At 45.7% G+C, this 25,812-nt stretch overlaps 2 protein-coding genes and 1 pseudogene across 4 annotated transcripts in view; 2 read left to right on the plus strand and 1 right to left on the minus strand.

Moving 5' to 3' along the window:
• The window catches only part of GPR33 (G protein-coupled receptor 33), a 9,191-nt gene extending 4,422 nt beyond the window's left edge, over positions 1–4,769 (plus strand). For both annotated transcript variants that reach the window (XM_082232414.1, XM_082232413.1), the window contains exon 2: positions 3,298–4,769. In XM_082232414.1, coding sequence (XP_082088540.1) covers positions 3,304–4,377 — 1,074 coding nt within the window. In that variant the 5' untranslated portion in view covers positions 3,298–3,303 and the 3' untranslated portion in view covers positions 4,378–4,769. The remainder of the gene's footprint in view (positions 1–3,297) is intronic.
• A 10,659-nt stretch (positions 4,770–15,428) lies between these two features.
• On the plus strand, positions 15,429–19,018 carry LOC309537209 (putative G-protein coupled receptor 33 pseudogene; annotated as a pseudogene). Its single transcript, XR_014224745.1, has 2 exons — positions 15,429–15,800; positions 16,413–19,018. The product of XR_014224745.1 is annotated as a putative G-protein coupled receptor 33 pseudogene (transcript).
• The window catches only part of LOC309537647 (sialic acid-binding Ig-like lectin 16), a gene marked incomplete at its 5' end in the record, with an annotated part of 62,425 nt that continues 55,346 nt past the window's right edge, over positions 18,734–25,812 (minus strand). Inside the window, 2 exons of the mRNA XM_082232539.1 lie at positions 18,734–19,378; positions 19,578–19,626. Of these exons, the coding sequence (XP_082088665.1) occupies positions 19,279–19,378; positions 19,578–19,626 (149 nt within the window). The 3' untranslated portion in view covers positions 18,734–19,278. The remainder of the gene's footprint in view (positions 19,379–19,577; positions 19,627–25,812) is intronic.

A 25,812-nucleotide genomic window follows, 5' to 3' on the forward strand; every position in this document is an offset into this window, starting at 1 on the left:
AGTGAGGTCTTTGGAGATAAAATTGGAGAAATCACATGGGGGAAAAATAGAGAGGAGAAAATTGGAAATTCATCCACCGCTGTTCTATCGACACCTGTCCACATTCAGGGACCCAATGTATCTTTGAATAGGCTACCATGTGCTGGAAGCAAACACAGGGAAGGGTTGCAACCTTTGTGTCTTGTTTATGGGTACAGATTGAGAAGAAATTTTATTCTCCAGCAAAACTAGCAAAAATGTATAAAAATAGATCACGCATTTGCTGGAGATGTAAAAAAGAAATGGGGTCTTCCTTGCACATGTGGTGGAATTGTGTAGTCATCGGAGAATTCTGGAATAACATCTATGATGAACTTAAAAAAATATTTAAATTCAATTTCAAAAAGAGACCAGAAGCCTTCCTTCTAGGTATATTGCCAATAGAAATAAGAAAAAAAACATAAGACCATTGTTCATGGATGCCACAACAGCAGCCAGAATATTAGTGGCAAGAAACTGGAAGAACAAAACAATACCTACAATAGCAGAGTGGCAAGCCCTAATGATTGAATACCTCCAGCTGGCAAAGATGACAGGAAGAGTAAGAAGTCATCCGAAACAGAGAGTCTATAAGGAATGGAGAATATTTAAAGAATATTTTAAAAACTATTGTATGAACAAGAATCTCTTGGCAGAATTAGAGTGATTCTTGCAAAATAAAAAGTGTAAATGACATTCTGTGTGGACATATGAAGTTAAACTAGCGTAATACGAGACTGTACGGTACAAGGGAAAGAATAGATATTGTAAATGAGAATATTTGGAAGTCTTTTTTAGTTCATTTCTAGAAACCTTTCCTGTTCTTTTGTGAGTTTGTATTTATATGAATTTAAGTGTTAATATGTTACTGTATTTATGCAGAAGAAATGTATAATGCCTTATATCTCTTTGTCCCTTTTCTTTCTTCTTTCCTTTTTCTGTTTCTATATTAAATGTTGTTATGTATTTATATTTTTAATCTAAACCAATAAAGATTATTGAGAAGAAATTTTATTCATTTCCCATTTAAAGAAAAAACAAACAAAAGTAATTTGCACTTTTCAAAAAGATACATGAACTGAAAGACATCCTTTGAAATTTCCACTCTTCTGAATTTTGCGATGCAGTTCTGGAGCCAAGCAATGTGAATAAAAATCCACAGTCCAGTGTGAAATGTGCATGCAAATGCCTGAATCAGGGAAATAACAAACATTATAATGGGGAACAATGGTTTGCAACAATTCGTATATTAGGGGAAATAACAAAATGCAAAAATTGGTATGTTAGGTGAAATTTGTATAAAATGAAGATGATTTTTCATAAAGGCTTTCTTTCTTTTTTGAGTTGCAGACTAATATGGTAATGTGGGGAACTGAATTTAGGATTGCAAAAATGAGAAAAAATGAAACTGACATACTAACACCCTCGCTTGTGGGTAACAACACACATTCTTAAAGTTAAGGCATGCAATAACCAAGGCGGGTGAATCTTTCAGTTTCTGTTTATCTCATTTTCTCATTTTTCCAGTCTTAATGCTTTACATTTCTGCATCAGTTTGCAATTGTTATTGCAAATACTTTTAAAAACATTCTTCATGAAAATTGATCAGTATTTTAGTGTGATTTTCTCCCGATAAATTCATCTCTGAATACAGTTTTGTCTAGAGTCAGTGGAAGAAGACTGGAAGAAATTTAAAGGCTACTTGCAGAAATACTGTAAAATTAATGAATGTTAAAATGATGTTGGAACGGAAAATTAGTGGTATTGGTAAAAAGATTATTAAGAATATGCAAATATGGATCGACAATGGTTGAAAATACAGTTATAATAGGTTAAGATATTGAGTAAAGATAAATGATAGAGGGTAAGGATTTGCTGAAAGGACTTTTAAACGGGAATACAAAAGGGGAGGTGTGAGGAGGTCAAAGAAATAAGGAAACGAGCTGAAAGATTATTGAAAGATGGATTTTATTCTAAATTTCTTTTTTTCTTTTTCTATTTAGCTACTATCTTCTCTTTCTTGTCTAGATATCTTTTCTATGTGTTTTTTTCCTTCTTTCTTTTTCTTTCTTTTTAGGTTGTTAAGTTTTTTAAAAAATTTTCTTATATTCTAAACTTATGATTTTTGTAAACCCTACTGTGCAAACTTATGTTTTGTGTAAACTTATGTTTTATGTTAAACCTTAATAAATATTTTATATATAAAAAAATGAATACAGTTTTGTCTAATGTACATTTTAAGCATTTCCCCCCTTGATCAGAACTATAATGTCCAGATAAAGGGAAGTAACAGTATCACTCTATTCTGCCTTGGTCATACCACATCTGGGGTATTGTGTCCAGCTCTGTGCATCACAATTTAATTTAAGAAGGAAATTGAAAAGCTGGAACATGTGCAGATGAGGGTGACCAAGATGATCAAGGGTCTAGAAACCAAGCCTTAGGGAGAATGACTTAGGGAGCCGGGTATGTTTAGCTTGGAAAAGAGGAGACAGAGAGGAAAGATGATAGGCATCTTCAAGTATCTAAAGGGCCGTCATATGGAACCTGGAGAAAGCTTATTTTCTCCTGCTCTGGAGTGTAGGATCCAAACCAATGGCTTCAAGTTAAAAGAAAGGAGATTCTGACTAAACATCAGGAGAACTTTATGGCAGCAAGTGCTGTTTGATTGTGGATCGGTCTCCCTTGGGAGGTTGTGAACTCTCCTTCACTGGAGGCTTTTAAGCAGAGGTTGGATGGTCATTTGTCTTGGGTGCTTTAGTTGATACCCCTGCATTTCAGGGGGTTGGACTAGATGACCCTTGGGGTTCATTCCAACTTTAAAATATATGATTCTATGATAAAGCAGGCAGCAGATCTTTCAGAACTCATAGCCAAGATGGTCTCAATCAAATTTTTCTCCTATCCCTATTTCTCCAAATGTAACATTGCTTGTCATCATGAACATTTCTGTTTTCAGCTCCTCCTGGGAGACCTTGTGGTTCTCGATTCAATTTTTAAAAGCTATGCAACAATTGGAGAAAATGAGTTGGAACACATGGGGACTAATGTCTTTGTATTTCTCTTTTTGTGGGCTGCCGGTTTCCACTCCAAAAAATTACCCACCTGACTAGTAAATTTAATTTCCAGCTGTCTACAAGTTATGTCCAACATTGTAATCCTAGGGCATAATGTTTTCAATTTCCATATCAACAAAAAACTGTTAAGGATGTTTCTTCTTGTTGCCTTGTTCCCCTCCTCTGCTATTAACTCAGTCTACTGCTTTCTATCTTCCTCCAGGGCTTCATGGAAACAACCACAGTGGCCTTCATCTTGGAGAATGCATCAACAGTACGAACAAATGCCAACCATTCCTTGGTAGCCATAAGGCCCATGAACTTAACCATCGCCTGCTTTATCTCATTGTCTTTCCTGGTGGGGACAGCTGTGAACGGGCTCTTTCTCTGGGTGCTGGGTGTGAAGATGAAGAGATCAGTGAACACCCTCTGGTTCCTCCACCTGATTCTCACCCACTTAATCTCCTCTTGGAACATGCCATTCTATGTTGCCTACATTCTTCTTGGTTTCCACTGGGCCTTTGGCACAGTTACCTGCAAGGTCATGAACTCGTTGGGTTCTCTGGGGATGTTCAACACTGTTTTTCTTCTCACCATTGTCAATCTGGACCGCTACCTCCTCACCTGCCACCCCATCTGGTCCCAGCATAACCGCACAATCTCTCGAGCACACAGACTGGTCATAGGAGTTTGGCTTGTGTCCTTAGCCCTGAGTGCCCCTTACTTAGCTTTCCGGGAAACACGAGAGGTAGAGAATGGCAGGCTTGTGTGTGACAATAACTATGCTTTTTCAAATGACTGGGATGATGAGAAGACGAAAGACCTAAGGTATCGTGTTCATTTTGCTTTCTTTGTGACTCGGTTTCTCCTGGCCTTCCTGGTTCCCTTCATGATCATCATGGGCTGCTCTTATTGTATAGGCCAGGAAATGAAGAAGAAAAGGTTGGTGAGGAGAACTAAGAAACCATTCAGAATCCTTGTGGCTTCTGTGGCATCATTCTTCATCTCCTGGCTTCCTTATCACCTCTACCAGGCTTCAGTGCTCCTTGAGGGATCTGGAATGGTGGGAAATGTACTGATGCCAATCTTCATCACTGGAGCCTGTTTCAATTTTTGTTTCACACCCATCCTCTACATCTTCGTTGGGGAGAAATTCCAGCAGGTCTTTAAGACATCAATTCTTGCTCTAGCTCAGAAAGCTTTTCTAGATGAACCCATCACATCTGCCTACAATATAAATTTGACAGAAGCGGTGGGGAAGGAAACCGTTGACAGGAACAGCTTGGTGCTGACAGTGACTTAAGGCAGTAATCTGCCCAGATTCCTGAGGAAGTAACCTTGGGGCTGTACAGACTCTTCCCAGTCTTTTCCCTCTTCTCTTCTCCCTGTGACCGCTCTTTGTTGTCCCATCACCAATCCCTGGACTCTGAGCCTTCTTCTCTTGGGGGTTCCCCAGCTGATTCCTTCTACCATTCCTTTGCGGCCAACCAGTCCATGACATTTGGCTATACTCAAACATATTTCATATCAGCATCAGTTTCATCTGGACCCCTGTTTGAACATTTGGATGACTTATATTAAGTTTTTCCTTTAATTTAGGATCCATGCACTGATTGTGGATTACTATCATTATTAGCATTATTTGTGTATTATTTTTCTTTCTAGTTTTCATTTAATTTTATTCTTCCCCTTTCTCCCCCCCCCTTGTTCCTTCTTTTTGTTAAATTTCAAAAAATAAAATAAAAAATTCAAGTTAAAAATTATGGGATGCTCTCCCCACAGTAAAACGCATCTGTCTCTCTCATTATTAATTTTCAGGAGGAATTTTAAAATGTTCCTGTTCAGCCATGCATTTGATGTCTGAAACATACTGTGCCTTCCTGCCATCTTTGAAATTATAAACTGTTAGATAAAAGGGCTGTTAATGTTTTCATTGCTTTAAATATTTTTTAAAACATTTTAAAAATCGTATTATTTTATTACTTTGGTGTTTGTCACCCTGGGCTCTTTTGAAGGAAGAGCAGGATAGAAATTACATACAGAAATAAACACATACATGATAGTGAACTTCAGTGTTGTTTTTGTGCTTCTGGGATTTGTTAAACAGGCTGGATACTGTTAATGTGCCTGCCTGTCCACCAGGTTTCTTGTACGCACAGCAACCCAGGTCATAAGGGGGGCCGGTGTGTGTGTGTGTGTTGCCGTGATTTTTAGGAAGTCACTAGTTTACACTGGGCATCCTATTGGGAAGACCCAGTTCTCTGAGTGCATGTTCTGGAAGTTGGGCAATAGGGGCAGTACAGGATTCCTTCTGGTGTACCGACCTCCCTGCCAAGGATTCCTTGCCTGAGCAGGCACTGAAATTTGTGGGCGCCCGTGTACCTGTAAAAAAATCAAAAGCTTCTGGAACACAGTGTATGACGAGCTTAAAAAATGTGTATAACTTTATGAAAAATACAGAAGCTTTTCTACTATGGTTAACGGACACAGGTATAGCAAGAGAAGATCAGAAAATATTCCTCTATGTCACAGGAGCAGCAAGGATCCTAATTGCTAAAAACTGGAAAAAAGAAACTGTGCCAGCAAAAAAGGAATGGCAAGATAAACTGTTAGAGTATATTGAACTGGCTAGATTAACAGAGGCAGTTAGAGATCACACTAGACAAGAGTTTCAAAAAGCATGGGGAAAATGCAGAGAATACTTCACCAAACAGTGCCCTAAAATACATACCTGGACTTGTTTTGATTAATGTCTTCAGGAGACTTTGTGGATATTTAAGTTATAATTAGAACAATCTTAATTCATAAAGAAAACAGTTTATAAGAAGTAAATAAGGAGGCCGGATACAGGATAAAGGAAGTCTTTTATTTGGTTGTTTGTATTGTTGTATGTTATGCTCATTGTATGTTATGTTCATGTTTAACGAGGGTGGATTTGTGTATTGGGTGGGGGGGTTGTGTTATGTTGTAAATAAAATTCCAATAAAAATTCAAATTCAAAAATGAAATTTGTGGGTGCCCATCCCCTCCATGGGGAATTTTGTGGGTGCTGGGGCACACAGGGCCCCAGGCAGTTGTCACCTATGCTTCTTGTTACCAGTGCCATTGCATTCCCAGTCCTTGCCTTCTCTCTTCATGTAGCATTACTGCTCTGTGATCTTCAGATGAAAGGCGATATACAATTTTAAATAATAATAATATTAATATTAATAATAAGAATACTACCAACTAACTCCCTATTGTCCCTGAACAAGGTTCCTTTAACACATGCATGTCAGCCAGGAATCTAACAGATGCATCTTTTCCAGCATGGAGATGCAGTATTTGTGAAAGATGCACTTGATCAATATCTCTTTGTCATTCATATGCTAAAGGAATAGATCCACTATTAAGAGGAAAGGTGGCCTTCACCCTAAAGCTCAGTAGTTGTGTCTGCCCTGTTGAACACCCTTCCATCAAATGTCAAGGAAAATAATCACCTTTCTGACTTTTAGAAGACATCTGAAGGCAGCCCTGTTTAGGGAAGTTTTTAATGTTTGATGTCTTACTGTGTTTTAATTTGTTGGAAGCCACCCAGAGCGGCTGGGCCAACACAGTCAGCTGGGCAGCTTGTGAATAATAAATTTGTTGTTGTTGTTGTTAAATCTAGGTGTACTTACCATATAAACAGGACAATGAGTCCCTCTGTCTTTTTGGCTTCGTCTCATAGATTGGTATTTCACAGGACATCGCTAGAATATATTAATATAAGTAGGAAAGATATAAGCATAACTTACAGGAAATGACATCTGTAAAACATGCCACAATCAAGACAAGAGCTCATGTGGCTTCAGTGACAGTTGCACAGATGGAAAATATTACAGGACTTGCCTGTCTATATACTGCATGCAACATTCTGTATTCTATGGAGTCTATTACCCGAGCTGTTTTTTTACACTGGTCATATATGATCATATAAATATATCTGATATGATCCTGCTGCTGCCAGCCTTTGGTGATGACAGTGTAATGATGGGAAAATTTCAGGTTCCCACTTTCCCAATCTTACAATTAGTTATCCACTTTTCAGCATCAGATTGTGGGTTGTTGTTGTTACTCTGAATGCACTTTACTCTGAATGCCTCCTAATGCACACATTTGTGTGCAATTTTGCCAAGCGATGCTCCCTAATATAATACATTTTGTATGTTATTTTCACTAATATATTAAACGTTATGCACATTCTACCCTGTTATATGTAGTTTTTGGACACATGGCTTGGTCAGAGGAATGCATTGTAAAATTGTGAGACGTGAATTTTGCAGGATAGGTTCACATATTGTTTCAGAAAGTGAGAATTAGGTAAATTTGCCTTTAAATGCAGACTGGATTGTATTTCTCTCCCATCTCCACTCCACTCTCTTCCTGCATTCATATCATTCGAAACTAAAGAATTCAATATTTTAAGTTCTGAATGGTCCGTGTTTGTTTGTGTGTAACATTTGATGGCTCCTACTAGTGTGGCGACTACTTTGACATCTTCTAAGTTATGGAAGGAATTATTGGGTTGAATTATTATCTTAACTGTTGCTGATAAATGCTTAATGGATTTAGGTAAGGTAGAAGTTCAGAAACTTAGAGAGGTATAGAACAGGGAATGATAAAGTATTATTGTCAGAGCTGCTTCCAGATCCTAGCTCACAGAGGATCACGCTAGCCAGCAATCACTTTGTAAAAGTCTTTATTGAGTTACAGTTTCCATTCTCCAGCTGCTGCGTGCAACTCTACGTCTTATGGGTTAGACCGGCGAAGCTCCGTCTGAGTCTCCGCCCCTTGTACACCAACTTAATATCCTAGCCTTACTCCACCTTTTCCGCCTGACTGTTCTTCTCTGGGTCCCTCTGCCCTCCTGGGTCTCTTCCTTCCTGGATTCTTCTGACGCCGACCCCCCGGACCCTCCTGCCTCCTTGCGCCGGGCTTTAGGACCTGGCTCCCTTTCCGGGCTGCTTACTGCGCCACCTTCCTGTGCATTTGAACTTGGCGCGCGCGCCCAACCTTCCACTTTCCGTCTGACCGTTTCTTCGCTCCCCGATGGAGGTGTGGCCACTCCTGACTCGTGCCCTCCCTCCTGTTGTGAGCTGCCAGCGCTTGATACCTGACGCCCTTCCTCTCCCCTGCTCTCTGTTGGTGACGCTGGTCCCGATTTCCAACTGCTCCCCTCTGAGCCCCCTCTGGCCCTGTCCTCCTGGGGTGTCCCCCTAGGCTCCCCCCTTGCCCTGGCCACTGGTGCTCCTTTCTGTGAATCTTCTGATTCACTGGAAAGACTCGGAGATCTCGGGTCGTCGTCATCACTCATCCTTTCTTCTGCCTCCTCCCCCTCACTCTCTGTTTCCTCCCTTGCCCTTGCCTCTGCTCCTGAACCCCTGACATCCATCCCCCCCTCGAAGCCCCCTCTTCCCCCCTCCCCTCCTTCCGGTGCGGGAGCTGGGTGCGGCTGTGTCAGGGGGACGAATGTCGGATACAGTTCGCTTCCCGTGGCGGGCCTCCATCCGAAGTCTCCCGGTTCTTCCTCCCTGCTCTCGTCGACGACGGTCACCTCCGCTTCTGTGCCGCCGTGCTCGAAACCCGGGTCGTCCCCGAATACGTCCATGTCCGTCTCTCCCTCGCTTCCTTCTGGGGGCGTCGCTCGTCCTGGACCCTCCAGCCACTTTCTGCGCCACTGCTCCTCTGGTCTATCGTCCCACCAATACGAGGGTTCTGAGGCAGATCCCGAGGGTGACCCCTCCGGGGAACGTGCGTCGCGTGTCGGTTCCTCGTCCGAGTCGAACCCCCGGAACGTGCTGGCTGAAAGCGTGGGCGTGAAAAGCCAGTCGTCGAAAAAATCAGCTGGCATGGGCCTGTGTGGGACGAGGGCATGAAACTCTTCTTTGAGCAGAGGTTCGTCTAAAGCGTAGCCCGGTACCCAGTTGTTGGCACTGGCCGGGGTGCCCTCCTTGGCGAGAAGGTATTCTACCCCCTCTTCCCCCCATCTAGAGTCCAAAATCTCTGTGACTTCGTTGATGCGCTCCTCCTGTGCCCCTCCCCCTTGCTCGGTTCTCTCTCGGAGCGGACTTGGTGCCGTTCCTGGTTCCTGAAATCTGTGAGGTGCCTTGTAGGGAGTGAGCACCGATCTGTGGAACACCGGATGCATCCTGGAACCCTCCGGAAGCGCCAGCCTGAAAGCCACCGGGTTGACCTGTTCTTCGACTTGGTAGGGCCCCAGTTGTTTATGCCCTAGTTTCTTCTTCGCCAACGACCTGGCCGGCACTGCGTGGGCTGCTAACCAGACCCAGTCTCCCACATGGATCTCTTCGCCAACCCTCCTGTGTTTGTCCGCTTGTACCTTGTATGCGTGCTTAGCCAGCTCCAGGTGCCGCCAAAGCTGATCGTGGACCTCCTGCAACTCCGACGCGAACGCATCTGCTGTCTGCGGCTCCCCCTCCCCCATTCTTTCCAGTCCCGGGAAGGTTCTGGGGTGCCTCCCGTTGTTGGCGAAGAACGGCGTGACCCCCGTGGACACGTGCTTCGTGTTGTTGTAGGCGAACTCGGCGAGAGGCAGGTAATCCACCCACGTCGCAGGCTGTTGATTCGCATAACATCTCAGGTACTGCTGCATGATGGCATTGACCCGCTCCACTTGCCCGTTGGTCTGCGGGTGTCTAGCCGACACCAGGTTGATCTTGACGTTCAGGAAGCTCATCAGCTTCTGCCAGAAGTTCGAGATGAACTGCCGCCCCCGGTCGGACAGTATAGACCGCGGCAGACCGTGAACCCTGAACACGTGATCTATGAACAGTTTGGCGGTTTGTTCCGCTGTGGCCACCTTCGCACACGGGATGAAATGTGCCATCTTGGAGAACAAGTCCACCACCACTAGCACTGCCGTCTTGCCCCTCGAGCTGGGCAGATCCGTGACAAAGTCCAGGGCCACTCTCTCCCACGGTTCGAACGGGGTTTGCAGCGGTTCCAGCAGTCCCGCCGGCGGTCTGTGTACTGGTTTGGCCCTCTGGCAGGTGTCGCACCTCGCCATGTAGTCCGCGACCTCCCCTCTCATTCTGGGCCACCAGAAGTCCCTGGCGACTAATTCTATCGTCTTCTCCTTGCCAAAGTGCCCGGCAGTGGGTGCGTCGTGCAGCTGCTGCAGTACCTTGGCACGAAGATCGTCCCCCGGCACGTAGATGGCCCCTTTACGGAGGAGTAATCCATCGCGAACTTGGACCTCACCAGTCGCCGCCGCGCCCCTTTGCGCCTCTGTCATTTTGGCTCGCGCGAAGGTGTCGTCCTGCAGCGCTCTCCTCACCGCATCCAGGTCAACTGTCGCCGAAGCGCACGCCCACACCGTCGGTGCGAAGATGTGCATGGCAGCCGCTGGCGTCGCCTCCTCCAGGTACTGTGGTTTACGGGATAGGGCATCCGCCATGACGTTGGTGTCCCCCGGGACATACTCTATTTGGAAGTCGAAGTTCGCAAAGAATTCGGCCCAACGTATCTGCCTCTGGTTCAGGAACTGCGCCGTGCGCCAGTGCTCCAGATTCTTGTGGTCCGTGCAGACCTGCACCGTGTGCTTGGCGCCGATCAGGAAGTGCCTCCACGCCTTGAAAGCTGCATGAATGGCAAGCAACTCCCTGTCCCAGATGGTGTAGTTCTGTTCAGACTTGCTGAGCTTCCTGGAGTAAAACGCTCCCGGCCTCCAGACCCCCTGCGGGTCTTGCTGCAACAGGACTGCTCCCACGGCTCTGTCTGATGCGTCCGTCTCCACCCTCATGGGCCTGCTGGGGTTGACATGCAGTAGCTGCTCTTCCGATGCGAAGAGACGCTTGAGTGCCTGAAAGGACTGCTCCGCCTGCTCCGTCCAGATGAACTTCTTCTTCTTGGAACTGAGCGTGTCTGTGATGGCCGCCGTTTGCATAGCGAACCCCTTGATAAACTTGCGATAGAAGTTCGCAAAGCCAACAAACCGCTGGACCTCCTTCCGGTTGCGCGGGCTCTTCCAGTCCAACACGGCACGAACCTTGGCGCTGTCCATGGCGAGCCCCTTGTCCGACAATCTGTAGCCCAGGAAATCCACCTCCGTCACGTCGAACTGGCACTTTTCCAGCTTGGCGTAAAGCCTATGCTGCTGTAGTCTGCTCAGCACTTCCCTGACGTGTCTGTCGTGATCCTGCTGGGACTCAGAAAATATCAGGATGTCATCCAAGAAGCAGACGCACGTTTTGTAGAGGAGCCCCGCCAGCACGTGATGCATGAAAGCTTTAAAACAGTGAGAGCCATTTTGCAATCCAAAAGGCATAACTCTATTCGTAGGTGCCCAGGGGCGTGAACATGGCCGTCTTCCACTCATCACCCTCCCGCATGCGAATGAGGTTGTACGCCCCACGCAGGTCCAACTTGGTGAACACGCGACCCTTGCGTACCGTCGCGAGGAGGTCGTCGATCCTGGGCATGGGGAAGTCCGATGGCTTGGTCACACTGTTCAAGATCCGGTAGTCCACTACAAGTCTTTTTTGGGGCGTGTCCTTCTTAACAAAGAATACAGGACTGCCTCCCACCGCCTTGGACTCCCGGATGAAGCCGCGCTCCAAATTATGATCTATGAATTCCTTGAGTTCCTGTAGTTCGTCCTCAGACATGGAATACAGCTTCCCTTTGGGCAGCGCCGCCCCTGGCAGTAAGTCAATCTTGCAGTCATATGATCTGTGGGGGGGTAGCTTATCCGCTTCCTTCTTGCAGAAGACCTCCAAAAATCCTGCGTATTTGTGGGGGATTGCTTGCAGTGTCCCCAGCTGCAGCTGCGCCTCCTCCTCCTCTCCCTCCTGCCGGGGCATGATGCAGTGTTCAGCGCAGTATGAGGAGCCAAAGACTAGCTGCCGCTGGTACCAAGCCAACGTCGGACTGTGTCTGTCCAGCCAACTCATGCCCAAGACAATAGGCGTGTCCGACAGTCTGGTGACATTAAAACTGATGATTTCCCTGTGATTTCCAAGTTGCATCACCATTGGTGGCGTTTGCTTCACCACCTGCCCCCCTAGCAGCTCCCTGCCATCCACCGTGACGACCTGCAGGGGCAGCGTGGCAGGCAGCAGCTGTATAGCGTGTTTATCGACAAAGTCCTGCCCTATAAAGTCCGCATTGCTTCCTGAGTCAATGGTGATTGGCACGTCCATGGTGAGGCCATTGGGTAGCTGGAGCGATGCGGTGAGCCTCACCACTGGTTTGGGTGGGAGGGGGTCTGTGGGCTGCAAAATCTCTGGGGACTGCTTCACTGACACGTCTGGCTGGGCCCCAGTGCCTCTCTCTCCAGCCAGACTCCGTCGTTTCCCTGCTGTGGTTCCCCTTGCTGAGTTGCTGCAGTTACCATTGCTGAGGCTGCAGTGTGCTTGTGGAGCCTCTGGGGACACTCTTTCGCCAGGTGCTGTGGACTTTCGCAGATGTAACACTTCCTGCTCCCTCTAGGAGGCTTCGCCTTGACTGTTCCCGGTGCAGTGGCTCTGGTTGCTGACTGAGCCCTGGCACCGCCAACCTCCATAGGTTCCGCTCCCCCTCCTGGCGGAGGTGTGGATTGCGCACGCGCAGCTTCCCTGGGAACGAAGGAGAACCCTCTCGCTGGTTCGCGCCCTCAACGTCCTTCGTCCCTGCTCCATGGACGTTCCTCTAGCCGCACTCCCACCGCCAGCGCCCTCTGAACGACCTCCTGCGTGGTCCGGGGTCTCTCCCCCCTTGCAATTTCATCTTTAACTGCACTGTTCAAGCCTTCCCAAAATAGATCTCTGACTGGAGCTGAATCTCTGTCCCATTCCAAGGCACTGACTAATGCAAAAAAGCGGGCATGGTACTGTCTTACGCTGGCCCTCCCTTGCTTCAGCCCATGCACCTCCTTCCGGGCAAGATCCACGTCAATGCTTGATAAAAAACACCCATCCATCGCTTTAATAAAGGCATCCGCGGTTTGGAGCGCTGGATCCTTATCCCTCCACAAATTGCGCAGCCATGCTTTAGCATCTCCATGCAAATGGGACATGATAAATCCCACTTTCTCTTGCTCATCTCTAAAGTCTTTGTCCAGCAGTTGCAGTGCACACTGTACATCTGCTTTAAAGTTGGGGTACATCTGTAAATTCCCATCGAAGTGAGAGACTAAACCGCCTGTTCTTCTTCCCAATCCAATCCCCTCCCGTTTGGGTGTCAGTTCCCCTTGCTTCGTAAGCACTTCCAACCTGACCTGGAAATCCCTGTAGGCGGCAGCTGCGTCCTCCTCTCTCTTCCTGGATGCAAGTATTTCGGCATTCAGACGTGTCACTGCTTCTCTGAGTTCTCCTATCTGCTGTTCGGCCGTCATATTGTCTGCCGTTCGTGAGCTGAGTCGCAGGCACCCTCCTTCTCCTCTGTCCGCGAGGCTGTAGATGCCCACAACGTGAGACGGAGCTTACTGTCAGAGCTGCTTCCAGATCCTAGCTCACAGAGGATCACGCTAGCCAGCAATCACTTTGTAAAAGTCTTTATTGAGTTACAGTTTCCATTCTCCAGCTGCTGCGTGCAACTCTATGTCTTATGGGTTAGACTGGCGAAGCTCCGTCTGAGTCTCCGCCCCTTGTACACCAACTTAATATCCTAGCCTTACTCCACCTTTTCCGCCTGACTGTTCTTCTCTGGGTCCCTCTGCCCCCCTGGGTCTCTTCCTTCCTGGATTCTTCTGACGCCGACCCCCCGGACCCTCCTGCCTCCTTGCGCCGGGCTTTAGGACCTGGCTCCCTTTCCGGGCTGCTTACTGCGCCACCTTCCTGTGCATTTGAACTTGGCGCGCGCGCCCAACCTTCCACTTTCCGTCTGACCGTTTCTTCGCTCCCCGATGGAGGTGTGGCCACTCCTGACTCGTGCCCTCCCTCCTGTTGTGAGCTGCCAGCGCTTGATACCTGACGCCCTTCCTCTCCCCTGCTCTCTGTTGGTGACGCTGGTCCCGATTTCCAACTGCTCCCCTCTGAGCCCCCTCTGGCCCTTTCCTCCTGGGGTGTCCCCCTAGGCTCCCCCCTTGCCCTGGCCACTGGTGCTCCTTTCTGTGAATCTTCTGATTCACTGGAAAGACTCGGAGATCTCGGGTCGTCGTCATCACTCATCCTTTCTTCTGCCTCCTCCCCCTCGCTCTCTGTTTCCTCCCTTGCCCTTGCCTCTGCTCCTGAACCCCTGACAATTATACAACCAGTTCTACTTAGCTGACTGCAGCTTCTGGAAACTTGTGACCAGGGGCTTATGAACAGGACTCATAAGCACTTACCTGAGAGCAAGAACTGTTGAACTCAGCAGTACTTCCAAGCATAGGAGCCAACTCCTAGGGGCTGTGGGGACTTCAGTCCCCCAATAAAATATTTGAGGGTGCTGCTCCTCCCAGCTGTACTTTGGAGAAAACACTATTGTACTCAGTGAGACCTACAACTGATGAGACGGGCATTCTAGGGTTTCGCTATGAGAAGAGAATAGTGAAAGTGAAAAATGACAGGAAAAGGCTAGAACTTAAACTTAGGGGGAAGAGAAGTGAGGAGGAAGGAGGTTGATACGGCCACCCTATCCCAAAGGCTCAGAGGCAGACAGAGGCTTCAGCAGAGAGCCAGGCATCTTTGCAGTCTCAGATGTGGTTCTGTTGGGTAACTATATTTTAAGCCTTTAAAACCTTTCTATATTCTGAAAAAGTATCTTCTTTCATCACTTTTGTTGGCATTCTTGATGGTGAGGGAACAGTCCACTTGTTCCAAGTCCCCTGAAAAATGGAAGTGATCATGAGCAAAGGGTGATATCCCTTCCTTCCCATGGTTATTAGCCACTGGAAGATTGAAGGAAGTGCAGCTGCCTTTGGTATATCCAGTGCTTTTTTTCTGGGGGAACGCAGGGGTACGCATACCCCTAAACATTTTGTGAATCTTTGTACTTTTGTCCATTTATTGTATTTATTTTCCCCAATTTGAAATATAAAATGGTGGTTTTCTTGAGTCAAAGGGCATTATATGAAGTATGGGAGAGGAGTAAAAAATCAGTAGTGACCATCATGGGACTCTGATGCAAGAGAAGTGATGCGGTGCCTGATACTTCATTCTTTGCTTTCCTTCATTATCCCCTGCTTGTATATTTCCAAATATAGTCAATGTCACAAAGGCATGATAATGAGAGTTCAACGTAGGGTGAGATATTATCTGGACCTAAAACCATCCCACTTTTTTTTCTTCAAAATTTTGAAATAGAAACCACCCCACATCCTTTTTAAAAATTGAATTGAAACCACCCACTTCATTTGCCCACTGGAGCAGTGAATGCAAATGATATTTCAGCTACAGGGACTTGAGGCTGCAATTCTTCAGAAAGCCGAAAACAAGCAAACAAAGCCAAAAACTAAAGCAACAACGAAACAAAAAATGGTAGTAAACCTTGTTGCAGACAGTGAAATTTACTTCTGAGTAAACATGCTGAGGGTGTTACTCTAAAACAGGCAGCGTTGCCAACGGAACTCGCTAACAATATACAATTCATGGGCACTCTGTTCCCAAAAACTGAGAAGAAGGAAATGGGTTATACAGCGAACCCACTTGCAGAAATAATTTGTGTGACTCACAAGTCTTTCAGTTCTCATAAATATGCTATGCCCTTGGAGGACTTCTTCAGTTCTGAATGCTGAAATGAACAGTGGAACGCGTTGAGGACAACTATTCTAGACAAGCAGATCAAGTGAGTGGACATGCTCTGAAGACTGGGTGGCAGGGTGGGTGGGGAAGAGAAGGAAAGTTTAAAATCTTTAAAATTGATTGTCTTTGTAGTTATGGAAAATGAAGTCTTCAGTTGGAAAAGGGTGGGTGTTGGAACACAAGTGATTGGCAAGGCTCTCCAGATGTTGGTGACCTATAGTTCCCATCATCTCTGTTCATTGGTCTTACTGGCTGAGGCTGATGGATGTAAGTGAAAGTTGAGCAACATCTGGAAGTCCACAGGACCTTCATGAGGACTTGGGTCAGAGTTGTAAACGAATGAGATTCAGCAATCTTAGTTTCCAGCTGTTAATGGGAAATGGGTTTGAGCAGGGAAGCTATGAATTAGGTCTGAACTCCAAACCTGATATCTGTCCTAGCGAAACCATATGAATGCATGTGGTTGTTGATGTTGTTTCTTTGAAGCTTAGAGTGCTAAGTTGCTTAGTTTTGAAATTTGCTTACTCAGAGTGCATAAGCCTGACTGGATAGACACATTTTCCCATTTCCAGTGTTCTGATCTTTTCCCCAACCTCCCCGTGTTGCCTCTAACTTTCACCTGCCTCCACCTCAAATCTCTTCCTTCTTCTTCCAGGGCACTATGAAGAAAAATAACACAACTATCAGCTTGCAGAATTCCAGCAACACACAGATGGATGTAAGGTACCTTCCAGCAGACACAAATCTGTTTGTTGCCATCCTTATCTTCACATGCTTCTTGGTGGGGATAACTGTGAATGGGCTCTTCCTCTGGGTGCTGGGGATGAAGATGAAGAGAACTGTGAACACTATGTGGTTCCTCCACCTAATCCTCACCTACTTAGTCTCCAGCTCACTCATGCCTTTCTTTGCTGTCTTTGTCCTCCTCAATTTTGACTGGATCTTTGGCCCAATCATGTGCAAGATCTTACTCTTCTCCTTCTCTCTGGGGATGTTCACTACGGTCTTTCTACTCACCACCGTCAGCCTGGACCGCTACCTCTTCACCTGCTATCCTGTCTGGTCCCAGCTTAACCGCAGAATACCTTTGGCACGGAAGGTAATTGCAGGAGTCTGGCTTGCTTCCCTAGCTCTGAGCACCCCAAACCTGGCTTTTCTGGAGACTCAAGAAGAGGAGGGGAAGATGAAGTGCAGCTATTATTTTATTTTCTCCCCAAATCAAGATGATTTCCACGTTCATCTGGCTTTCTTCTTGGTTCGTTTTCTGCTGGCCTTCCTGCTTCCATTCATCATCATCATGACATGCTACTGTTGGATTGGTTTTGAAATGAAGAAAAAAAGTTTACCGAGGACAGGGAAGATTTCCAAAGTCCTGGTGGCTGCCGTAGCATCGTTCTTCATTGGCTGGTTCCCCTACCATCTCTACCATGCTTCACAGCTGTTTAAGGAAGTACCCAAAGCAACAACACAGGTTCTATGGGATACTGCAGCCACCGGAGTTTGTTTCAATATCTGTTTCACCCCGATTCTGTACCTGTTTGTTGGGGAGAAATTCCAGGAGGTCTTCAAGACATCAATTTTTACGGCATTTAGTAAAGCTTTTGTGGACGATCCCACCAGTCTAGAGGACAATAGCCACACTGGCAAGAGGGCTGACCAGAACCATTCAGAGAGCTCAATGGGAAAAAACATCTGTTTTGCAGGCAGAGAGTCCCAGGTTCAAACCCCAGCATCACCAGGTAAATCTGTGAGAGACCAGTGTTAGAAATCTTGGCGGTCCACTGCCAGACCATGCACTGGACTTCATGGACTAACTTTCCATAGGGCAGCTTCCTATAGAGAAAGACTGTAGCTTGATTGTATATCACAAATGTTGCATGCAAAAGTTCCAAAGCTTCAGTCCCTAGCCTCTCCAGCTTGCGCTGTGGGATACCATACTTTTGTCTGGATCCTTAAAGAGCCATTGCCCAACAATGTAGACTCTGACTAACGGTCCAGCAGTAAGGCAGCTTCTTATATATGGGGAAAGTACCCAAAACCTGAAAGTGATTTAGGGGAGCAATCTAACATATCCCTGAAGCATCTGCTTTGGACCACATGTAGAGAGGAAGGTGGTTTCTTCAGAATGGGGTGAGGGGCTGTGTCAAATGACCTTTGGTGGGTCCCCTCCCCTAGTGGGCTCATAAGGCAGAGACCGTGCTCCCCACTTCATCAGGTGGTTTTTACGGATGACCAAATCTTTGCATCTTGATTTATTGCAGAGGTCTTTTATCTTTTAAAGATAACAGTCCAGTAAGTTTTTTTCAGGTAAAAGGGATAACTTCTTTTTCAAACAGGGGTGGAGAAACTTTCTGGCTTTTTTGGGTCCAGCTCCTTATCTGACCCCATACCTGCAAGCTAACTTTGATAGGTGGGAGAGGCAACCCACCTGCCAATCATTTTATTTTATTTATTAAATTTCTATACTGCCCTTCATCCAAGGATCACAGGGCGGCTAACAGTATAAAAACACAAAGATGCCTATTAGCAACAAACAAAACAATACTCGAACCAATGGCTTCAAGTTACAAGAAAGGAGATTCCGACTAAAGATTAGAAAGAACTTTTATTTGGTTGTTTGTATTGTTGTATGTTATGCTCACTGTATGTTATGTTCACGTTTAATGAGGGTAGATTTGTGTATTGTGGGGGTGGGGGTTTATGTTATGTTGTAAATAAAATTCCAATAAAAATTAAAAAAAGAAAAAAGAATTAGTAACATAAGAAGCTGACATGTAGGCATTAAGGGACCTTATCCCATTTTAATTATTCTTGGACTCTGCCCAAAAAGAAAGAATTGGGGGGGGGGGTCTTCAGTCTCCGTTAACATGTAATCCTATATCTGCCTTAGACCAACAGCTGTACAATAAAGTGTGGCAAATAGCAATTATGGAAAAACGGACAAATAAAATTGGCAAGAAGTTTGAAGCGTAAATACTCTTTTGCAAGATTGGTACAGCTTTATTGTCTACATGTCTAAAAATGAAAACAGGATTGCCGTCACATAATAAAACTTTTTGGTTAGCATTAACTGTACACTGCCTTCCATACATATGCTTGTCTGCGACTGGAAGATACTATGTTATTTGGTTATTATTTTTGATGTATTGCCTGAACTCCATTGCCCAGGCTAGGGTGGGATATTTTATTTTATGTATGAATGATGTTGGTAATATGTTGCAATAAATTAATGAAATCTATCAAAATAAAGATAAAAAACAACATGGTGCCCGCTACATTCATTGCACCACAAATGCACAACCAGAATACTGTAAACACTTTTCTCAGAAGAAGAAATCATCCATCTTATGTCTGTATATGAAATAGCAGTGCTAATAATCCACGTTCTTCCTCTTTCATTTGAAATAAACATTCATTTATGTTCTTTCATTGCTTGGACCAATTACACCTGAGAGTGCACAGCGATGTGTGTGATGCTGTTCCTCCACTGAGCAAAGGAACGACAGGAGATCCAGTTACCATCATTCTTTTTGCTTCCTTCTGCCCTCTTGGGTCAATGGAGCCTTCCTCCAGTTCGAATACCAAAAGGCCAAGAAAAAGAACACGAAACAAAACAAGACCCTAAAAGCAGATGGTGACATAAGAGAGCCATTAGCCACAAGAGGGGAGGAGGGAACACCCTAGGATCAAGATCAACAAAGGCTAAAGGGGATTTGGGTGGGCTTCTTGCTATCGTCACTTCACACAGGTGACTCCCACATTTCAGCCAATTCTGGCTCCCAGGGCAGATACAAAAACCAGAAGAAGGAAGATTACTTACTTCATCAGGATAAGGCCTACCACCAAGGGAACAATCAACTCAAAAGAAGCTGAAAAGAAGCAAAAATAAAAGTCAATGTGAACAAAGCAGAACTAGCTCACAATAAAGCAAGAGACGGAAAATAGGAGAAAAGATTATTTCACACAGGGATGACTGATCTTTTCCCCTCCAGATGCTGCTGGACTCTATCTCCTATCTTTCCTGACCATTGAGCCATGCTGGAAGGGACTGTTGAGAGTTGGAGTCCAACAATATTGGGAGAAATAAAAAAATCCCTTCTAGTAGCACCTTAGAGACCAACTAAGTTTGTTATTGGTATGAGCTTTCGTGTGCATGCACACTTCTTCAGATACAGTGAAACAGAAGTCACCAGACCCTTATACAGTGGTACCTTGGGTTAAGAACTTAATTCGTTCTGGAGGTCCGTTCTTAACCTGAAACTGTTCTTAACCTGAGGTACCACTTTAACTAATGGAGCCTGTTGCTGCCCCGCCGCCGCCGCCACAGAATTTCTGTTCTCATCCTGAAGCAAAGTTCTTAACCTGAGGTACTATTTCTGGGTTAGCGGAGTCTGTAACCTGAAGCGTATGTAACCTGAAGCGTATGTAACCCAAGGTGCCACTGTATATAGTGAGAGTGTGGGGAGGTGTATTACTCAGAAGAGTGGTGGGAATGGGTGATTGCTTTTATTCTTAAAAAGTGGTGGGAATGGGTGATTGGCTGATAGGTTTACCACACCTATTGGCTGATTGGTGTCAGTGTTTGAAAAATAAAAGGTTCTGACCTCCTTTTTACTCCTTTGCCTAGTTCTCAGACCTTAGTTGGCAACAAATGAGTCTTTGAGAAAGAGTATTCTTGCAGAGTATTGCTGCTTTTATTCTTAAAAAGTCTTCATTTCCAACCACGACCAACAGCTTTAACACAAACCAAACACAACCAGCTACCAACCAACCAAACCACAGCCAACACTAACATTGACCACTCCATATATACAGGTACAATTAGGTGAAAGATTGTATGAGTCATTGTAGGCTGCTGACTTAGTTGTTTTAGCATTAAAGAAACAGTGGCCAATTTTTAGCCGTGACAATTGGTGGATAGGTTTAGCACACCTATCAGCCAATCACCCATTCCCACCACCCTTCTGAGTAATACCCCTCCCCACCCTCACACTATATATAAGGGTCTGGTGACTTCTGTTTCAGCGTATCTGAAGAAGTGTGCATGAACACGAAAGCTCATACCAACAACAAACTTAGTTGGTCTCTAAGGTGCTACTGGAGGAATTTTTTTTATTTTGTTTCGACTACGGCAGACCAACATGGCTACCTACCTGTAACTGGAATATTGGGAGAGTCACGGATGAGACTCTCCTGTGTTGCATGGTGATATTTTCCATGAGAAATCAGAAACTTGACAGCTGCCAAGGCCATGGAGCCTTCCACCACTACCCAATGACAGCTGGAGCCAGAGACTGGTAGAGCCAACTAAATCCATTTATAGTCCTATCCTCCTCTCTGCTGAGTTCTGTAAGGGTAAAATGGAGACTAACGAGGAGAAAGCTGGCGCTCTGGGCCACTGCCATGTAAGTAAGAAGGCTGCCAATTGGGACTGTCTGAGGGCAGATTGGGGGAGGTGGGGCAATGCCCCATTTGCCCCAGTGGACTAGCCTGCACCATCCGCTGGGAACGTAGAGTCAGCAATGACTGTCCGAGAGAGGGTGGCTCTCCCTCATCCCAGGGTGGATCTACACACAGGGGGAAAATGCTATAAGTAAGTCATAAATTAAATCATTATATCAAAAGAAAATATCTCTATGTAAAATCACCCTAGAGTTTTGTACTCTCCAGCACCATCTGGTGTTGCATGTTTAGAGCACATTTAAAATGCTGTTTTTTGACAGCAGATTTAAAAGCACTTTACAGCAAAACATTGCAAGGCTGTGATTGAAATCCAGGCTGTGTGTCTTCTACCCCTGCTTGGATCCAGATTTCCCCCAACCCCACATCACCATTCTGTTCCTATCACTATTGTTGTCATTGCTAATCAGATTGCTGCATTTTTTGAAAGAGGCAACAGAGGGGATTTTCTATAAGAGGCAGGGCTGCAAAAGTCAGGATTTCTCAGTCTGGTGGAGTCTCACCTGTTTTCAAGGAACCAAGGTGGAATTGCATGGTGTAGACTCCCAGTTGGGAAATTGATAGTGAAATGCACCCAGCAGAGTGGGGTGGATAAACGTTTAACAGAAAGCTGTGTCAAGGCCCCACATGAAAATCAGGACTAAGGCTTGTTGTCCTATCAGTGCCCCATAAACAAATAAGAGCAAATACTCAATAAAAACTGGGTGTAGTTTAACCACTGTGTTAACTTTCTGCAAGCAAATCAGGATGAATGCTACATAAACAGTTCATCTGTAGCAGCTCCATGTCTTCAATCTGTTACCATGCTGACAAATGACAGAATTGAGTTCTGTTAAGTTCCGGCTGAAAAAAAAAGCCCCAAATGTTTGTTAACACCCTCACACATTACTACAGAATTCTGCAGCGGTCTTTGACTATCTGAAAAGTATTCAATAAATATGGTGTTTTCACTTTTTCCTCCAAAGGTTGGAGATAAGCTCTGCATCAGTTGGCAATCCTGTATGTAGTTTGTGAGTGTGCCTAGGGCTGCCATACGAGCAGGATTTCAAAGGCTTCCGGGGTGTCCTGGTTTTTACTTTTTGAAATATGGCATCTTTTTGAAATATAAAATGTGGCTGCTATCTAAAGCAGGGCTCTAGGTAGCTCTATTGCATCTATCTGCATCCCAGAGATGTATCCCAGGGACTTACCTGAACTAGCCACAAAGAACTTCAAGGGAATCTTGAAAAGTCCACCAGGGTTAGTTCCAAGACAGACAATATGCTGCTCTCCATCCAAGTCCCCTGTCAAGTGCAGAGTGCTGGTGGCTTCTTCCGTCTTATTCCAGGAAGTGACCTTCATGGTCTCATCGGAGTCGTTCCCCTCCAAGTTCTTCCCATTCACTTGCCACTGAATTCTAGATGCAGGATAGGAGCAGATGGAACAGTTGCACTGGAATCCATTGTCATCTCTCCAGCATCGGGAATTATTCTGTTCACATGGCCTGGGGCTGTCTGGAAAAGGATGAAACAGAATGATCAGTGTCAGGATCTTCTGCCACCGCTTATTCTAGTTTCCTTTTGCTCCAGGAAGGCCAGACTACTAGTTCCAACAACAGCCCAATCTTCTTTTGGCTCTGTATACCATGTTGGCTATCCTCTCTACACTGTAGCAGTGGGTATGGCTCTCAGGAAAAACCTGGGGATCCACTTTATGAATGCAAAGCAGGCGCTCTAACAGTGAAGATGGATTTGAGTTTGTTAGTGTCTCTGGTAACTTCTCTCTCTTACATCATGGATGTTGGCAAACTGGATTTTTGAAAGGCAGAAATAACATTAGAATTGGAGTTGTCAGAGATGCACAAGGAAACTACTTTTTAATGCTCAGGAACTTTGAAAAGCCTTTTCTGTAGTTTTTTTATATTATGGATGTATGTTCTGTAATATTTTATCAATACTATTGCTTAATACAAGCTTGCCATGGCCTTTAACTGGAACAATAAACTTATGAACTTGAGCCATCCATTTCCTGGCCCCATCTCGATATGGTTTCTGGCCCAGATACATCACTCTGGCTGCATTTGTGGCCCTAGCAGCTTTTTTCCTTTTTCACTTTGCGATCAAGAGATCAAGAGAGGCAAATCCCCTCTGCTAGGCCAGTGATTCCTAAAATGTGACCAAGAAAGCAAAATCAGATCTGTGAGCCCTGTGATTTTTCTGTGTGGTGGGAATTTGAGAGCCTCTGGGCTAATCCACACTTACTCTTGTCCCTCTGCTTCCCCTGGGGGAAAGAGCTCTTTACCACGCAACTGGAGCACACGGCAATTTGGGTTTTCTCTGAACTGACGTTTGCTCTGATTTAGCACTAAAGAATGGGTTTTCCCTGGAAAGGAGAGGGCCAAGAGAAAACCACTCACATGCCCTTCAAGTGTTGCAATTTCCCCTTGACATCCCACAATTACAGAAGCCACCCCAGCTTCCGATTTGATCCTGGAGTGTCCCATTCCCACCCCCTCTAGTGCTGCCGCCAAGCTCTGGAAGAAGGGTGAGTCGGTGCTTACAGCGGGCACTTGTAGTGGTGTTGTGCTCTGATGAGAGTCATCTGGCTCCTGCAAGAGCATGGCACCCAAAGATGCTCCTGTGCGAACCAGCTAACTTGCGTGGCAGCGCAGCATCAAAAGACACATGTACTGATTTTCATGGGAGAGTATGCACTCAGACCTGTCCCTACAAAGCATGGGTCAAGCGGAAAACCACTCAGACCCATGTATTCTAGGCATGAGACAAGCGGGAGTGTGGACGAGCCATATATGTGTAATCAAGGCCTGTATGAAGTTTTCCTGACATGGAGCGGGGAAATTCCAAGGGTGATTCCATCACCTGGGAAATGCACAGGAGCAAGCCCCAATAGCACTTGTCATGCAGGAAGAGGTTTCCCGGTGCAACCTGATGTCTAATTCCCCATATTTGCCACAACAATGCCCCCTTGTAGCAAGGAGTTCCAGAGTCATCCCCAACATTCCCAATAATATCCTCTACAGTGTCTGCATCTCCTTGGAAGGTTTTATCTCTCAGCAACACCCCACTGCATGAACCCCAGTTTTGTCTTCCTTACATGCTACATAGAGCTGGAAGGTGGCATCAGTCTCGCCCTCTGAGTTCGATGCACGGCATTTGTATCCCTGTTTGTCCGCCAGCTTAAAATTCAAAATTGTCAGGATGTTGGTTCTGGAGGATTGCCGACCAGTGGTCTTTTGTGATTTCGTCACCCAGGCCGCATTGGCTGAGGGGTTGCTCTTTATCTCGCAGAACAACGTGATGGAGTCCCCTTCCTGGACTTCGATATGGGAAGCACCTGTGAAGTTTCTCCGACCTGCAAGATTCCAAACAGGACAGTGGGATGCCACAGCGGTTATCAAGCTTCTGGTCTGGCCGCCCTCCCATCCCAGTCAAAGAAAACAGTTCTTATCCAACCACCTCCAGATGCAACACAAAATGAAGAGATGACAGCTTGCTTGTCAGAGGAGGACAATGTTTCAAATAATGGCTGGGCTGCCAAGTCGTCTAATTCTCCATTTTGCAGTCAGGAAACAAAGGCTAGGCGTTTGCAGCGCCCAACGACAAACATAGGATCCATGGCAGAAGTGAGAGTTGAATTATTATTTTTAAAATTCAGATCCCGCTTTTCACTATCTAGGTCCCAAAGTGGTTCACGAAATAAAAAGCATACAATATTTACACCATCTAAAACATAAACTGAACATGAGGGATTAAAACATCAAGAGATTGAAACATCACAGCAGCATTCATGGAGCAAAGCCTACTGGGAGAAAAACCATTTGAACCAGGCACCTGAAATATAACAGGGATGATGCCTATCTGGTTTCCACAGGGAGGAAGCTCTGATGAGTTGGGCCCACAAAACTGAAGACACGATTCCTCATTAACTCCCCAGAACTCAGTTCCGGCACCTCTCAGGTGGGCACCATTGCCATTCTAAGAGAATGTTCATGGTGAGTTCCGGCACCTCTTTTTCTAGGAAAATGGCACTGGTGGTGCTTCTGATCTATGTGGGAGCAGTAATGCTGCTCCCCAAGGTGGTCTCAGTGCTCGACTAGGGACATATGCCTGCCTTGGGGCAAAGCATCACTCTCTCTTGCTCCTCAAGTGTAACATCTTATCTACTGGGCAGTGTTTACTTTCAAGGCACACAGCCAAAGGTGGATCTAGGAGAGAGTGACCAGTGTGGTTGTACTGAGCACTGAGCTTCCAGGGGTGTGTGTGTGTTGGATTTTGGCACACAGAACACCAAAATTTGAGATGCCAAGGTCTGCCACTGACAGAACCTTATTGTTGGGGACTGGGCAGAGGATGAGGAGTTGTGGAGATTGCCTCTCCATCCTGACCCTTCCAGGGAGGAGGAAGAGGAAGACAGTATAGATTTGCAACAGGGGTTTGAGGGAGGTCGCAGCTCAGAGGCAGATGAGGGGGAAAGTTGAGAAATAATGGGAGAGGAGGAGGAGGAGGCAGAGCCACAGCAGCAGGTGGTTGATATGTTATCACTAGAAAGCATTCCAGACCCACCATTTCCCAGAACCTGGCAAGCCTTGAAAGTAG

The sequence above is a fragment of the Podarcis vaucheri genome, assembly GCF_965113315.1.
Source record: "Podarcis vaucheri genome assembly, chromosome: 7".
Lineage (NCBI taxonomy): Eukaryota > Metazoa > Chordata > Lepidosauria > Squamata > Lacertidae > Podarcis > Podarcis vaucheri.